This window comes from Engraulis encrasicolus, chromosome 5, assembly GCF_034702125.1.
Source record: "Engraulis encrasicolus isolate BLACKSEA-1 chromosome 5, IST_EnEncr_1.0, whole genome shotgun sequence".
NCBI classification, from domain to species: Eukaryota; Metazoa; Chordata; class Actinopteri; order Clupeiformes; family Engraulidae; genus Engraulis; species Engraulis encrasicolus.
The window spans coordinates 49,105,762-49,122,859 of NC_085861.1; the positions used below are offsets into that span (position 1 = coordinate 49,105,762).

The following is a 17,098-nucleotide window of genomic DNA, read 5'->3' on the forward strand; positions in this document are numbered from 1 at the left end:
CTGTTAGTGCCAGGAAGTGGCTTCCACAGCAGGGTGTGTATCCTAAATAGTTCTTATTGTTGCAGATTTACATGATGTCAGCAAATTGTAATGAATCATCATAAGTAAGCTGATAGCTAATGCATATATTTGAGGGTAATTACACATTTCTCCTTCATGTTGGCTTGTTATGTGTTCTCTAAGGAAAGAAAGCCGCTTCCAGGCACTGTTGCAATCTTCATTGAAACAAGTGGCAAATCTACTTCCCCTGTTGTCACAACTCTGAACTCCATGGGTCTAGCCCGAGGTGTTGCATAGAAGGTGCTCTGCTTGTCCAGGTCCTATTTGCTCTGGTTCAGTAGCTCCCCTGCCTTTGGCCCATTTGTCCTCTTTATGTCCTATTTTGTACGTACGTTGCTTTGGATGAAACTGTAGTGTAGTGTAAGGTCATGCATTGTCTAATGTCTCTGTGTGTGTGTGTGTGTGTGTGTGTGTGTGCGAATGTGTGTGTGCGAATGTGTGTGTGTGTGCATCTGTGATCTATGATTCAGGACAAGGTCAGTGTGTGTGAGAATGAGAGGCTGAGGGTACGGACTCAAGTGTCTTGTTAGGGCAGGGGCCCTGCGGTGAGAAAGTGTGAGTTAATTAAACTCTTACTGGTTGAGTGACCATGAGCCACTCTCGTAACCTGGAGGGATCTTTGTGTGTGTGTGTGTGTGCGTGTGCGTGTGCGTGTGTGTGTGTGTGTGCGCGTGTGTGTGCGCGCGCGCGTGTGTGTGTGTGTGTGTGTGTGTGTGTGTGTGCGAATGTGTGTGTGTCAATGTGTGTGTGTGTGCATCTGTGATCTATGATTCAGGACAAGGTCAGTGTGTGTGAGAATGAGAGGCTGCATGTACTAAGGAGTGTAAGTGTATGAGCAAGTGTGTGTGTGTGTGTCTGCATGCGTGGGTGCGTGCGTGCCTGCGTGCGTGCGTGCCTGTGTGTGTGGTGAACTCAGATGACCATGACAAATGAATCCTGTTAGCTCAGCTCCAACAGCAGTCGCCACAGCAGCAGGAGCAGCAGCAGCAGCCACAGATACAGCAGGCAGGAGCAACCATTTACCAGTTGCTTCACTTGTTTCAATGCTCAAGATTTCAGAGAGGAGCTGTTCGTTCACATGTTTCAAGCAATATGTAAACATGCTTTATGCTTTCATAATTAGATAGATAGATAGATGTTATCCATCTATCCTTTGGACATTTCTGTGTGTGTGTACATCATGTGTACATTGTTAGATTTCAATTTGTGATTTTAAATTACATACTGCACTGAAAATTGTTTGTTTTTTTGAAAGAAATGCAATAAAATTCATTTTTTTGTCATTGTTCAATGATTGCATTAATAATTATGATTGATAATCGTGATTTCAATTTTGATCCAAATAATCATGCTAATGTTTTTTTTCCATAATCGTGCAGCCCTATTCAAAGGTAAATAGTTGAGAGAGCAGTGTCTCTCAAACCAGTTGATTCTCTTCTGTAAGTATACGGCAAAGCTCCAGTAAATACTGTAGGCCCTACCTTATATGCCTCAGTGCAGCAAAAGCATACTGCTCCCAAGTCGTACGACCTTATGTGAGTCTGCCTGCCTATAACAGATTTGCTTTTCAAATTATTTTTTTCTGGCTTTTTCTACCTTTATCCAGATGGGAAAGTGCAGAGAAAAGAAAGCAGTAGGAGAGATAGAGAGGAGGGGAAGGGCTGAAAAAAAGACCCTGGCTGGACTCGAGCCCTGGTGATGTTGCCTGTGCATGGTCTGTGCCTAACGCCGTGTTGTGCTTCAAGCCTCCCCCATCACAGGTTTTGTGCATTTTGGTTATTTTTGTATGTCCCCACAAGTGATTATTGCATAATTCCTGATGTGATGGATGGTGGAACAACTTGGCTTATCGGCACTGTATATTTACCTGTGCACTTTGTATCTGCTAGGTATGTTGACTATGATTAGGCCTTCGACTAGTCAATTTGGTTAAAAAGCGTCTGCCAAATGCAATGTAATGTAATGGGAAAAAGGCACTGAGGAACTGGGCTACTAAACAGCTTTATATCTGTGCATTCTGTGCATTTTCTTTTTAAAGCGTGAAAGGCAACACCCTAGAAAACACCCTGTCACATGACCAGCCTCGCGCAAGCTAATTCGTTTTTCCCGTGGTCACCACAAAATTGTGTTGCTAAACGAAAAAATGCCAAGTCGCGTCCCGACCACCCCTAACCCTAAACTGTCAGTAAAGCAACGTTTTGCCAACAGTGAAACAAAGGAATTGTCAAAATTATGCCCAGACCAAATACACCTAACCTGTCACAGAGTGTTGTAATGTACACATAAGAGTGTGGAACACAAAATCCATTGTATTTAAATCCATTGTATTTATTGCATTGTATTTAAATGCATTCTCATGATTTCACCATGTTGCTGTGGAGCTCACTCTTCATGGTGTGTGTGTGTGTGTGTGTGTGTGTGTGTGTGTGTGTGTGTGTGTGTGTGTGTGTGTGTGTGTGTGTGTGTGTGTGTGTGTGTGTGTGTGTGTGTGTGTGTGTGTGTGTGTGTGTGTGTGTGTGACCATACACTTCAACAAGCCTATTTTTCTGAATGTCTCTATCACCCATTCTCTCTCTTGTCATGCATGCCAGGAACTCTGATGCGACCACATTGTAAGAAAAAAGACAACCTGCCAGAGAGAAGACCCTGTAGGCTCTTACTTAAACACACACAAATACACACTTTCTCTCTCTTTCTCTCTCTCTCTTTGTCTCTCTTCCCTTTTCTCTCTGTAAAACAAACACACACGCACACACAGAGAGAGAGAGAGAGAGAGAGAGAGAAAAGAGAGAGAGAGAGAGAGAGAGAGAGAGAGAGAGAGATACCCCCCCAACAAATCTGTTTATTTCACGAAAACAAGCCTGCTCCTGCGAATGCCCATCAGCCTTGTTTAATCTCCTCTATAGTGTTTCATATCAAATGCTTCCCTGACACTGCAAAGCAGATGAACACAAGGTGCAGGCATATAGAATACAATACTGTGAGATCTGATATGTCTATGTACGTACAAGTATTCCTGCAATCCGTCTCTCTGATTGAGAAACAGTAGCACTACTTGTCCTTGTCTTGGTGTTACATGCTGTTTTTTTTTTGTTTTTTTTGTGTGTGTTGCATGTTGTGTATTGTGTGAGGTTTTCGGTGTGGGATTTGGGTGGGGTTGGGTGGGTGGACTTAGGGCTTTGTGTTGATTGCATTGTTGTACATGTGTTGTTCCATTTACTTTGCGGTTGTTTAATGAAAGAAAAAAAAAGATCACAAAAAAGAGAAACAGTAGCACTACTGAAGCACCACACACAATCCTACATCTCGTCTTCTTTCTTGTGAAAAACCCAGGACCCCAATCCCTCTGCCTCGAGAAAAAAAAAGAAAATCAATAAAAAAAAGACATCAACCTTCAGCATAGCTGTGCTTTTGTTGCCCTCTCAAACACAAACACAAACACACACACACCGACGTACAGAAGGATGCACTCACGCACACACACATGTACACACACACACACTAAACACACACACACACAATACAGCCGGCAGAGAGAGAGAGTGAAGTAGAGTAGAGTGGAGCGGAGCTCCAGTACCTGGCCTAAATAAATCCCTCCTTGGATTGGGGCGTAATCTGCCCGATGCTTGGCTGTTTCCAGGGGGATTTATCGGGCCTCCACTTTAATCTGCTCTGGCTGCCTGGAAATCAAATCTCCTCCTCTGCTCTGCTCGCTCACTGCCACTGCTGCCATTTGTACAGTACTGTACTGTCCCTGCCTGCCATTCTCCCTGACTGGGATGCAGCGTTATCAGGAGCAGAAGCAGGACCTTCTCGTATCTGTCTGTCTGTCTCTGTCTCTGTCTGACTCTGTCTCTGTCTCTGTGTCTCTCTCTCTTTCTCTCTCTCTCTCTCACACACACACACACACACCCACACACTCTCTCTGTGTCTGTGTCTGTCTGTCTGTCTGTCTCTCTCTCTCTCTCTCTCTCTCTCTCTCTCTCTCTCTCTCTCACTCTCTCTCTGTCTCTCTCTCTCTCTCTCTCTCTCTCTCTCTCTCTCTCTCTCTCTCTCTCTCTCTCTCTCTCTCTCTCTCTCTCTCTCTCTCTCTCTCTCTCATATGTCATATGTTCTGTGTGGACCACAGGAGAAGTAGATGTGTGCATCAGCTAATGGGAATCCTAATCAAATATCGAATATCAAATACCCTTTTCACCCCTCCCTCTCCTCTATTCCTCCTTATGGATGCCTCTCTCTCTCTCTCTCTCTCTCTCTCTCTCTCTCTCTCTCTCTCTCTCTCTCTCTCTCTCTCTCTCTCTCTCTCTCTCTCTCTCTCTCTCTCTCTCTCCTTGGCCTGCCTCCCTTTGTCCTTTCCTTCCTTTCTCTCATTCTTCCCCCCCTTCCCTCTTGGCTTCCATTCCTCACCCATCTTTTCTTGTCTCTATCTATCCCTCTCTCTTCATTTCTCTTTGTCTTCATTGTTCTACTCCTCTTCCCTGTGTCCTACACTCCCCTTTTCCTTCCGTCCTGTGTAGAGGACAAAACAACATAACTCATGGACTATCAGAGTTTCTCATTCGTCCTCATACGTAAGTGCTCCTCCTCGACAGGTGATGTGGTGTAGTGCGCTGAAGCTGCAGAAACAACCTAAGCTTAGCTACCAAGTAGCCAAGGCCGTTGAAATTTTAGCATGAATTTGTTGTATTCGTAGCCTAGTAAACTAGCCCCACCTTCCAGCAGCCCAACTTATTTTTGCCTGCAAGTGGGTCTAGCCTCGGACAATGCCCAAGGCCCTGAAACTGGCGGACCAATCACAACGCAGAAGACTTGTTTTGATTTGTTTTGAATCTTTGGATGTAAATCGGACAGGGTTTTCAGGGAGTGACGACAAAGCGTTGGCCAACAGAGTTTGAAAAACAACGAGTTGTTCCCATCAATAATCTTCTGATGTCTCACCAGATTAAATATTCACATTTAATCTCATATTTAGTCTGGCTTGTCAGGCGACTGTATTCGTTCTGTATGTGACATTGACATGTTTGATTTAGCTAATCACATAACGCCTCTGGCTTTTCAGCCTGGAACATTTGGAGACACGAACATACAGTATATCACGAAAGTGAATACACCCCTCACAGTTTTGCAGATTTTTGAGTATATCTTTTCATAGGAAAGCATTACAGAAATGTAACTTTGACACAATGATTAGTGACCTTTTAACAACATATTTAACCGCTTAAATTTCTTGTTCACTTAGAAAAAAACAAAATACAGCCATTAATGTTTGAACATGTACTCACAAAAGTGAGTACACCCCAGATTAAAATCCAGTAGAGAAGGGGCTATGTTGGCTCGAATCGTCTCGAAATGAAACGAAATGAAAAGGGATGACAAGGGAGGTCATCAGTGTGCGTTTCAACCTTTCTTTGCATTGAACTTTTAAATTTTGAGTCTGCATCTGGCTTAAATAGATTGGTGTGAGATTTGAATGCAATCCTATGGAGAATATCATGATCTGCTTCAGTAGTCACAGTGCATGTTGACATGCATGTTTCTTTTAGGTGTATTTCAGATTGCCAATGTTGACAGCATTCATGCATCCCCAAACCATGTCAGTCCCACTACCATGCTTGGCTTATGAGAGGATACACCTTTTTTGTAAAACTCACTTGTTTACCACCACACATGCTTGACACCATCTAAAGCAAATTTGTTTATCTTGGTCTCTTCAGATCACACGACATGGTTCCAGTGATCCATATCCTTGGTCTGTTCATCTCTCTTGAGACCAAGATAAACAAATTTGCTTTAGATGGTGTCAAGCATGTGTGGTGGTAAACAAGTGAGTTTTACAAAAAGGGTGTATCCTCTCATAAGCCAAGCATGGTAGTGGGACTGACATGGTTTGGGGATGCATGAATGCTGTCAACATTGGCAATCTGAAATACACCTAAAAGAAACATACATGTCAACATGCACTGTGACTACTGAAGCAGATCATGATATTCTCCATAGGATTGCATTCAAATCTCACACCAATCTATTTAAGCCAGATGCAGACTCAAAATTTAAAAGTTCAATGCAACGAAAGGTTAAAACGCACACTGATGACCTCCCTTGTCGTCCCTTTTCATTTCGAGACGATTCGAGCCAACATAGCCCCTTCTCTACCGGATTTTAATCTGGGGTGTACTCACTTTTGTGAGTACATGTTCAAACATTAATGGCTGTATTTTGTTTTTTTCTAAGTGAACAAGAAATTTAAGCGGTTAAATATGTTGTTAAAAGGTCACTAATCATTGTGTCAAAGTTACATTTCTGTAATGTGTTCCAATGAAAAGATATACTCAAAAATCTGCAAAACTGTGAGGGGTGTATTCACTTTCGTGATATACTGTAATTGTTTTTTGCCAAACCTCGTCATAGCTCATACCATATTATTATCTTGACTTTTAACCGCTGACATTCGTTCTGATCACCCAGGTCGCTTTGCTCCCGGCGACTTAACTCCGGTCACTCCATGGCGAAATAATGACTTCCGTCGCTCCTGTTGCGTAGGTCGCTTTGGCTGTACACACAGCATAACACTGCTTCCCATAGGCCCTATGGCATAGGGGGACCCATGGGTTCGAATCCGGCCTGGGTCATGTCCCAACCCTTGCCCATCTCTCTCCCACTGCCTGTCTCCATCTTCACTTTCATGTCGGAATCAAGGCTAAAGTGCCATGAAACAAATAGGTATACAAATCACGAGTTCTTCTCCTCTTCTTTATCTCTGAACTACTGCTGTTCATCCTCTGTTCTCTCTTCACATGCTCTTGTCATTCGTACCTCTCCTCTACTCTCTCTTGCTCATTTTCTCCATCCTGCTTTCCTCTCATCTCTTCGTCTCTGCTGTGGGTTGGGCAGTTATGATGAACTGTATGTTACCAGCCAACCACTTCCAACAGGCATTCAATATGCTCAATAGGCTCTGTCTCACGCACACACACCCACACATACACACGCATACACACACAGCAAACACATAGTGAGCTATCCTAGTGACAGTATGTCTGGTTGCATCCAAATGAACATCAACCACACATGCACATACACTCAGACACAGGCCCTACTGACACACACTATACAATCACACATACCCAAACAAACATGCACGCACGCACGCACGCACACACACACGCGCGCACGGGCGCACGCGCACATACACATGCACATGCACATGCACATGCACATGCACACACACACAGACGCAAACGCACACAAACACATACACACACACACACACACACACACACACACACACACACACACACACACACACACACACACACACACACACACACACACACACACACACACGCGCGCGACTGAATGGGAAGAGAACAGATTGAGATGGGGAGCTTAATTCACTTGACTGCTCCAAGCAGCCAGCTTTCAACCAGCCGAAGCCTTAATGACTGATTAAACTTAGGCATGCATCCAATGGCAAGCCAAGCCTGACCCGTACACACATCAATAACCAATCACATCTCCCGCTTCACCACACACAGACGTCTACACCCAATCACATGCCCTGCTCTGCAACACACACACACGTGCATGCAAAAGCACACACACAGACACAGACATACACAGACACACACAGACGCCGTCTACTGTAGTACATGGAATCGCATCTCCAATTCTGCCCTACACACACACACACACACACACACACACACACACACACACACACACACACACACACACACACACACACACACACACACACACACACACACACACACAAACACACACACACACAGGTGCATCTCCTGTTTCCAGACCAGACAAAAGTCTACATCTGATCACATCCCTACCCCCCCGGCCCCAACCAGCACACACACACACACACACACACACACACACACACACACACACACACACACACACACACACACACACACACACACGTCTGCATGGGCTAAATTAAGCACCATGCCACCAGAACATCATGGGAGGGGTCACAAAGGGCACCGTGACAGCCTCTCTTGTCTAGGGCTGGGTGGTGCGACAAAAAGGAGTCGTCATGATTTATTTTGTCCCAACAACCGATATTTCCCATCGTGACTTTCCCACACCTGCCTTGATATTCACAATGCGACAGCAACCTCTTTCTGCAATCTTTTTGTCTACTACATTACATTGCATTTGGCAGACGCTTTATAACCAAAGCGACTTTCAAAAGAGGACATAATCAAGCCGACTGGATGGCAGAGCCGTGCTGTATAGCTTCAAGACAAGCATTACTTGATAAATAGACGTGGTGCATGGATAGCAGATACTGCAAATGCTGCCAAATGACAGATTATTGCCTGAAATTGCCTGAGATTACTGATCATTGTGACTTGACTACAATTTGTGAATAATGAATTGCCGAGCCATACTCTATTCACCTCTACGTTATCTTACATTAAAGGTGCACTGTGTAATATTTAAGTACCGGTAGTTTATTTCCTGAATTCATGCTGCCCATTCACAAATGTTACCTTTTTCATGAATACTTACCACCACCATCAAATTCTACGTATTCATTATGACTGGGAAAATTGCACTTTTCATACATGAAAAGGGGGATCTTCTCAATGGTCCGTCATTTTGAAAAAGGTCAAATTTGACAACAGGCAGCTCAGTTTCAATGAGCAGCACAGTTGCAATACCTACCCTGGCCACAATCTTACACAGTGCACCTTTACATGTAAGTAGACACTTTTATTCAAAGCAACTTGAAGTTATTTTGAACAAAGTATGTTGGGGTTAGGTGGGGTTATGTTGGGGTTAGGTGCCTTTGTTGAGGGCACTTACAGTAAACCATGGAAGAAACTGTTAGACAGAGACCACCAAAATTACGACTATACTCATACAGGATTCAACATCGTTCTGGTCCCAAGCCCAATTTCCTAACCATTAAGTCATGGCTGCCACTTACTGTCCTACCAGAAATGACAGGGAGAGGGGAACTAGGGTGTGGAGTGGTGACAGCACAGCTGATGCTGCCCCCATGTTAGTACGATTTAGCCAAGGATCCATTTCAAACAGCGAGCCAAACAGGATTTGAGCTGCAATGACTGACATGGAAATTAGATCAAGTTTGATCGATTCTGCGTATTTGATTTCTAAGTGATGTTGTTCATCCTGCTGTTGTTTTGCTATTGCGTCCTCCGTGAATGTGCTGGGTCTCACATCTCTCTACCACCGCCATACACCAGAGTTTGGATACCGGACGCTGGACCGACAAGTGATATCAAAGGTGCATGACGATCTTTGTTTGTCGACAAGCATCGCTGTCTTTGCTTGTGAAATGTCATGAGTTTCTAAGACTGCAGTAGTGGTAAATACAATAATGAAAATAGGTGGTGTCAAAAAAAAGAAAAGAAAATGGGTGGTGTCGATTCTGAATACCTATTCAGCTAAATTTATTCAACATTATTACATGTGATACACACGATCTGGTGCAAACCAAGCCACCTGGTAAAAACCTATTGCCCAAAAAAATACATCTGTGACAAGCGGACAGATGTGCAGACATGGACAGTTTATTGCACGGGCCTACTGGGCCCAGGCACAGGGCCCCAAGAGCCAAGGGGGTCCTCACACCCAAGCCTCTATATTTCCATTCTTGTATTGCGTTAAATTGCACTTTTAATTGTGTCAATTGTATTGTTAAATTTTGCCAGGGGACAAACCCCCTCGAACCACAAACAACACAGGCTCTTTAATATCTGGCCTAAAACCATGAAACGTTTCGGAAACTAACACCTATGCCGGGGGGGGGGTTGTTGTTTCTGGCCCAAGGGCCTCAGGAGTCATGATGTGAAGTGACAGCCCATTGGGAAACTCCAACTCCCATTGTCATTGTGACACAGCACTCCAAAGCACAAGTGCACACTGCACACAACAGAATTGCATTTATGCATCACCCGTGCAAGGGGGAAGCCCGAGATGGAGCAGTGCGCGGCAGTCCGGCATCATGCTCAGGGTACCTCAGTCATGGAGGAGGATGGGGGAGAGCACTGGTTGATTACTCCCCCCTCCAACCTGGTGGGTCGGGAGTTGAACCGGCAACTTTAAGCCTGACGCCCTAACCGCTTACCCATGACTGCCCTACCCTGATCCGCTCCTTTGTACAGACTTGAGTATAGCCAGACAACTTGCAGCATCTTGTGGTGGGAAGAGGTATAATGGGAGTCCCAAACTGCACCGTACCTCCCAACACACACACAAACACACACACGCACTCACTCTCTCTCACACACACACACACACACACACACACACACACACACACACACACACACACACACACACACACACACACACACACACCAGAGTAACATATGACTTTAACACCCAAGCAGCACTAGGGCCCGCACCTTCTGGGGTAGTAAACTGGGGCTCTGACCACTACACCAAAGAGCCAGAAGACACCCACAACCCTAGTGATGGTCACTCCATCACATTGCCCTCCCATTCGGGAAGCGGACCCGGCGTGCGCTTCACACATTTCCCACACTTCCCACACTCATGGTTTCCCTCACGCAACTCTCCCGCCCAGTGTGCCCCATCATCTTGCTTCATCCTGCTTCACCCCTCACTGAGGTCCCTCGTGTCGGGGTCACCAATCCTGTTGGTCCCTCACATGGAATTACGGCTCACACACAATGGGTACGCTTCTGATGGCCTCACAGTATAGCCACCCTACTTCTGACACAATTTGTAGCGAAGGGGAGTAGAGTTGTCCAGCTAGGACTCAAACCCAGACCTTATGGAGTAGTAAACTGGGGCACTGACCACTACATTAAAGAGCCAAGCTCGTTGGCTTGACAGTCAGAACACACTCACAACCCTAGTGATGGTCACACCATCACAATCATACTACGTGTGTTTGTAACAGTAGTACCAGAGATTCTAGGAGTATTATCCAGTCTCTCTGGTACTACTTTATCCCCTTAAGACCCGGCATTATAAATGAGCTGTTACCAGAATGGCAATGACCAAGTAGTAATGTATTACTAAAGGCCCTGTGCACTGTCATAGTAGTGTAGTGCTATAGTAGTTAACTTTCAATGTCTATTACAGCGTGCCACAGGAGGTACGGCGTGCATTAAGGGGCTACACAACTCAGGTAGAAATAAAAATCATCAGCCTTTGCCATGCACTAGCAAGTACAGTAAGTTATGAAATTCATCAGCCATTCAATAGCAAATTATACATTTCCAGCCAAAACGTACTATGCATTTTCACATTTTAACAGCATTTGCCTGGTGATTGGTGCCAATTTCCAACCATGAGGACCAGGTAAGACCCTGAACTCACCCTGAAGTAATCACTGCACGCCGCAAGCACCGCCTTGTGGGCGTGGAACTTCTCCTCCTCTGCAACCAGTGTGACATCACAAAGGAGGCCGTCCTTCCGCTGCTGGTTGAGGGCAGAGAGAACCGCATCCTGATGCGACTTGGACTGACACAGTCTCTGGCCTGTCAGCATGTCCTGGGAACTGAGGAGAGAGAGAGAGAGAGAGAGAGAGAGAGAGAGAGAGAGAGAGAGAGAGAGAGAGAGAGAGAGAGAGAGAGAGAGAGAGAGAGAGAGAGAGAGAGAGAGAGAGAGAGAGAGAGAATGTGGGTCAAGGAGGAAAGGGAGAGAGGCAGAAGAGAGAAAAGACAGAAGGCAAAGACAAAAAAAAGAAAAAGGTAGAGAGCACACCAATAAAACCCCACAAAGGAAGGAGACAAAATGCTAATGCTAATATCTCTTTGCAATTTCCTGCTGAAACTGAAGACGTGACTGTCATTTCAATATATGGCTGTGTGTGTGTGTGTGTGTGTGTGTGCGTGAGAGTGTGCGTGTGCATGAGTGTGAGCGTGTGTGTGTGCATATGCGTGTGTGTGTGTGTGTGTGTTTGTGTGTGAGTGTGTGTGTGTCGTGCGTGCATGCGCACGTGTGTGCGTGCATGTGAGTGTGTTGATAGGTTATATGTATATTTGCACAATTGCATTGCACAATTGTAATTTAAATGTAAATTAAATGTTAAATTGCACCTCTCCTTTGTGAGTCTGAGAGAGCTGGAGCAGAGGAGAAAGGTCTTTTACGCACAATGCTAAATCCCTGGGCAGCAGCCCTTATTTCCGTCTTGACTTGCTTTGCTCTTGCCCCCGCCCCCCCCCTGATCCATGTGATGTCCACATGACATCTCCTACAGTATAAACAAACACTCCTGATATCTCTGTTCCCCTTCGCAACATCTTCCTAAGCTCTTTACAAGCTCTTCCTTTGTCCCACTCTTGAGTCTATGGGTGCATTCCAATATGCAACTTTGCGTCCTCCACTTGTGCTTTTGGCCTCGTACCAGGAAGTAATACGTTGAGATGACATCACTGACAACAGCATTATATTTCAATTTCTCGCAAAAGCTCAATTCTAAAGTCATTTTCTCATTTTCAAGCAGGATGGTAAATGAAGAATAGTCCCCCAAAAGACAGATTGGCTAGGCTGACAGCGGGGAAACTTTATTGTTTTCTCCACGGAGGAGGGGCCAGAAGCAGGCCACAAGCACAAGTGGAGGACGCAAGGTCGCATATTAGAACGCACCCTATGCTTCCCTCCTTCCTCCTCTACCTCCTCTGAGCAAAACAACCTCCCCCCACACAGACCTTCCTCTCTTCTCACGTCAAGGTCAGAGTCAAGGTGTCTTCAAAGCCCCAGAGGGGGTAGTTTGTTGTATCGATTTCATTTTTTTCTTTTTAACCTGTTAAAACACGCCGTTGTAAATTTGTTGTTACCAGAATGGCAATGACAGAGTCATAGTACTAAAGGCCCTGTGTTATGTCATAGGAGAGTAGTGCTATGCTAATAAACCTTTCAATGACTATTACTGCATGCCTCAGATGGTACAGCGTGCATTAAGGGGCTACACATGTGCTGCTTGGTTGATGCTTAGTTTCATAACATATAAGAATCAATTGCACTCATCTACAAAAGATTAATAAATGGAAGTATAAACAGCTTGAGTTGGTGTTTTAATTACATTGCACTTAGCTGATGCTTTTTCTTGATCCAAAGCGACTTACAGTTACTTTACTATTATTATTACATTATTAGCTGTTTCAATGGCATGGTTACAGTCCCTGGAGCAGTGTGGGGTTGGGTGCCTTGCTCAAGGGCACGTCAGCCTTGGAGTGAGGTCGACATTGGTAAGATTGGAGTTTGAACCTGCAACCCTCTGACCTAAAGCCCATCTCCTTAACCACTAGGCCACAGCTACCCCACAACCTATGTGACACATGAAAGACATCAGTAAAACATTAACAATACTTTCCTGTATCATTCAAGCAGAATTAGAAACACCATCCAGAAACACATATTGTTCTCATAAGTCATAACCATCCAGATTGTGGAGTCAGCTACAGTGCCATACCTGAGGGGAGGCTCAGAGGGCATCCTTGTGTTTGGGGGAGGTGGAGGATGATGGTTGGATGGATGAGGGAGTAAATGAGGTCACTGGCTAGGTGACACTTGCCGCGCTGGCTTCACCACACTGGCCCTGCAGTCTGGAGAGGAGGATGACAGATGGTTGGCAACACAGTACACAGTTGAACGTGATGATGAGAAGTAGCCTCCTCCGTACCGTAATATAAAACTCCATTAACCATTCTCTGTTTGCTTTTAATTTGCATAGCAAATGACAGGAGCAGGAATGTGTCTCCGGGAGGTTTATGGGTCAATGGCGTTTTAATAGTAGCACACATCAGGCTGGTGCAATGCCATTGTCATTTATATAGCCCAGCATCAATAAGAATTTCACCACCCTAGAGCATGGGGTGCTTGCTTGATGTTTTTTTCTACTCATTGTATGTCTTTATTGAATAGAACCAAATGCGTTTCTCATCATTTCCAATGACCGTCACTACTACAAAATTGCCAGAATTGTTTCACGATATCAACTACATCTATATCATAAACTATATCACGTTATCCACTACATCATAGGACCCAACAGCGATGTCGGCTCTTTTTACTATGCAAGACTGCCCCTGTCTGCAGTGTGGTGGCACACTGCCCATTTATCCGCAGGTTGGCACCACCCAAACAAGCCCACTCACTTCCTCACACACACACACACACACACACACACACTCACTCACCAAGGGGCAGACAGAGGGGGTGGTAGTGGTGGTGGTGGCACACACCGATGCTGACAGTGCTGCTGGCATATAAGTCATCCTGATTGGAGGTTTCCTGTGACGGGACCCTGGCACACCAACATGTCACCCAGACCAGACAGCAAAGGCACAGACAGACACAGGGACAGAGACGCCAGGAAGGAGGCCTAACAGCGGATCTACGGCAGGAGACTTCGGCGTCTAATGTCCTATCGTGTGCCAGTGGTCATCTCTCCAGGGGTTGCCAGCCAGGGCGACGACCGAGTCAGCAAGCTGAGAGCTGATCGACTCTGGCAGACTCGTGCAAGCCCACAGTCTCTCAAGCGACACAGACAGACAGGCAGGGAGCTAGAGAGAGAGAGAGAGAGAGAGAGAGAGAGAGAGAGAGAGAGAGAGAGAGAGAGAGAGAGAGAGAGAGAGAGAGAGAGAGAGAGAGAGAGAGAGAGAGAGAGGGAGAGAGATTAGGAATATTAGGAATTAGGAATATTAAGAAACACTTATCCACCTGGCACTTGTTGATCTACACGTCAAAAAACCCATTGGCAACTGTGACAGACGAGATGTTTTAGACAAGGGCTTGCTGGAGCACTGTTGCATATGGAGATAAGTCAAGTTGTTTATCAAGAAAGAAAGGATTGTGCAGTGTTGCTGCTGCAGCATAGTGCATAGTGGTCGTCCACAATACATTCAACCATTTACCCAGCATGAGGGGGACGTATGAATGAGTCCTTTGCCAGCCTGGGTCAATATCCGCCATGAACATTATTGCCATTATGCCAGTGATAAATCGATGGGAAACAAATTGGCCCTCTCAGCGATGGAGATGGGAGCTGGTACATAGCGCAACGCTGTGTGTGCCCTATATCCTCCCCACCAGCGTCACTTTGGAAATATCTGACCAGCTGTCAAACGCTGGTTCCCGCTAACACTAAAACGCACACATCTGGCCAAGGTCGGTGTGTATCCGGGTAAGGTTTCCTAGCAACTGCCCATCTAAAAGATGACATATTTACAGAGGAAAGCCCTGTTTCGACAAGCTGTTTCAAAGAAACGCGTCCATGCGACAGGGCATATGCCTACTATAATGAAAACTAACAACTCCAATGGGATGACAAAAAATAGCGGAGCCTTCTGACGTTTACTCACCTTTCGGAGACGTTAATTCTTTCCTCTCCTGCTGTTTGCTCTCGTTGTCATAGTCCAGCTCGTGCGTGCATGCCAGTCAATGGTAACGTTTGGGAGAATGGATGCGGCGGAAGCAAAACACCTACCCTGTTACACTCGGGACCAGCGAGCTTTAGCGACTCACACACACACACGAGCACATACAACCAGTGCGCGTGTTAGCTAAACTGTTACAACGTAGCCCCGCCTATCCAGAATGGTCATATGCGTTTTTGGTCATGTGGGATACAGCGACACCCAGAGCCAAACCACTTCACATAGTTCTCAGTCTTGACCTGACACGGTTGGCCGGAGGAGATGGTAACCAGACACCTCCACAAGTGTTATGAATAGGTGTCAGGCCCGGCTCCATGGGCGGGCCTTAGGGGGCCAGGCCCGCCCACTGAGTGACGTAGGCCCGCCCACCCACGGAGAGAGTGACGAAAAAAAAAAAAAAAAAAAAAAGTGACGAAAAAAAAAAAAAATCCAGACAGACTACTATAAAGGGCATAAAAAAGACAGAATCATTGATTTAAAATATTTTAGATTATTAGATTTATTTTAGATATTTAAATTATTTCTAATAATCTGATAGCTTTTTTTTCCCCATGATGTGGGTTGAACGGAAATGCTCCATACCCATCACAAACATTCGGAAATAACGTAGGCTAGCCAATCATAGAACTGTCAGAAATGAGCGCGAACGTCAGTGTCAGTCATAGCAACGAAAGCAGGCTAAGCTAAAAACAAAACAGAAATAAGATCATGGATATAAGAAGATTCCTCAAAAAGTCTGTGGAGGTTAACGATTTGTATGACAGTCATCAACCCTCTGGTGGGCCGTGATGGTATGGTAGGTGGGCCAGAGGTCCTAAATATAATATACTCACATGTTGTTTAGTTCTCTTATGTCTTGTGTGCGTCCAGAAACGTGAGTACACTTATTTGGAGTTCTTATGTGTTATAGTGTACTAATGGGCAGGATTTATGCACAGGGGAAAACATTGTGTCTGAATGATTCATTTAATGTTGTTTAGTTTACAGTAAGTTATATCACGAAAGTGAGTATACCACTCACAGTTTTTGCAGATTTGTGAGTATATATTTTCATAGGAAAGCATTACAGAAATTTCACTTTGACAATGATTAGTGACCTTTTTAACAACATATTTAACCGCTTAAATTTCTTGTTCACTCAGAAAAAAACAAAATACAAATACAGCCATTAATGTTTGAACATGTACTCACAAAAGTGAGTACACCCCAGATTAAAATCCGGTAGAGAAGGGGCTGTGTTGGCTCGAATCGTCTCGAAATGAAACAAATGAAAAGGGATGAAAAGGGAGGTCATCAGTGTGCGTTTCAACCTTTCTTTGCATTGAACTTTTACATTTTGAGTCTGCATCTGGCTTGAATAGATTGGTGTGCGATTTGAATGCAATCCTATGGAGAATATCATGATCTGCCTCAGTAGTCACAGTGCATGTTGACATGCATGTTTCTTTTAGGTGTATTTCAGATTACCAATGTTGACAGCATCCATGCATCCCCAAACCATGTCAGTCCCACTACCATGCTTGGCTTTTGATAGGATACACTTTTTTTTGTAAAACTTACTTGTTTACCACCACACATGCTTGACACCATCTAAAGTATATTTGTTTATCTGGGTCTCTTCAGATCACACGACA

The 17,098-nt window shown here is 44.9% G+C and overlaps 1 protein-coding gene across 1 annotated transcript in view; it reads right to left on the bottom strand.

Annotated features, from left to right (window-relative positions):
- The window catches only part of klhl32 (kelch-like family member 32), a 56,697-nt gene extending 41,115 nt beyond the window's left edge, over nucleotides 1-15,582 (bottom strand). The window contains exons 1-4 of the mRNA XM_063198303.1: nucleotides 15,390-15,582; nucleotides 14,226-14,591; nucleotides 13,499-13,631; nucleotides 11,401-11,581 (exon numbers count right to left, since the gene is read on the bottom strand). Coding sequence (XP_063054373.1) covers nucleotides 11,401-11,581; nucleotides 13,499-13,521 — 204 coding nt within the window. The 5' untranslated portion in view covers nucleotides 13,522-13,631; nucleotides 14,226-14,591; nucleotides 15,390-15,582. The remainder of the gene's footprint in view (nucleotides 1-11,400; nucleotides 11,582-13,498; nucleotides 13,632-14,225; nucleotides 14,592-15,389) is intronic.
- Between the last annotated feature and the right edge of the window lie 1,516 nt (nucleotides 15,583-17,098).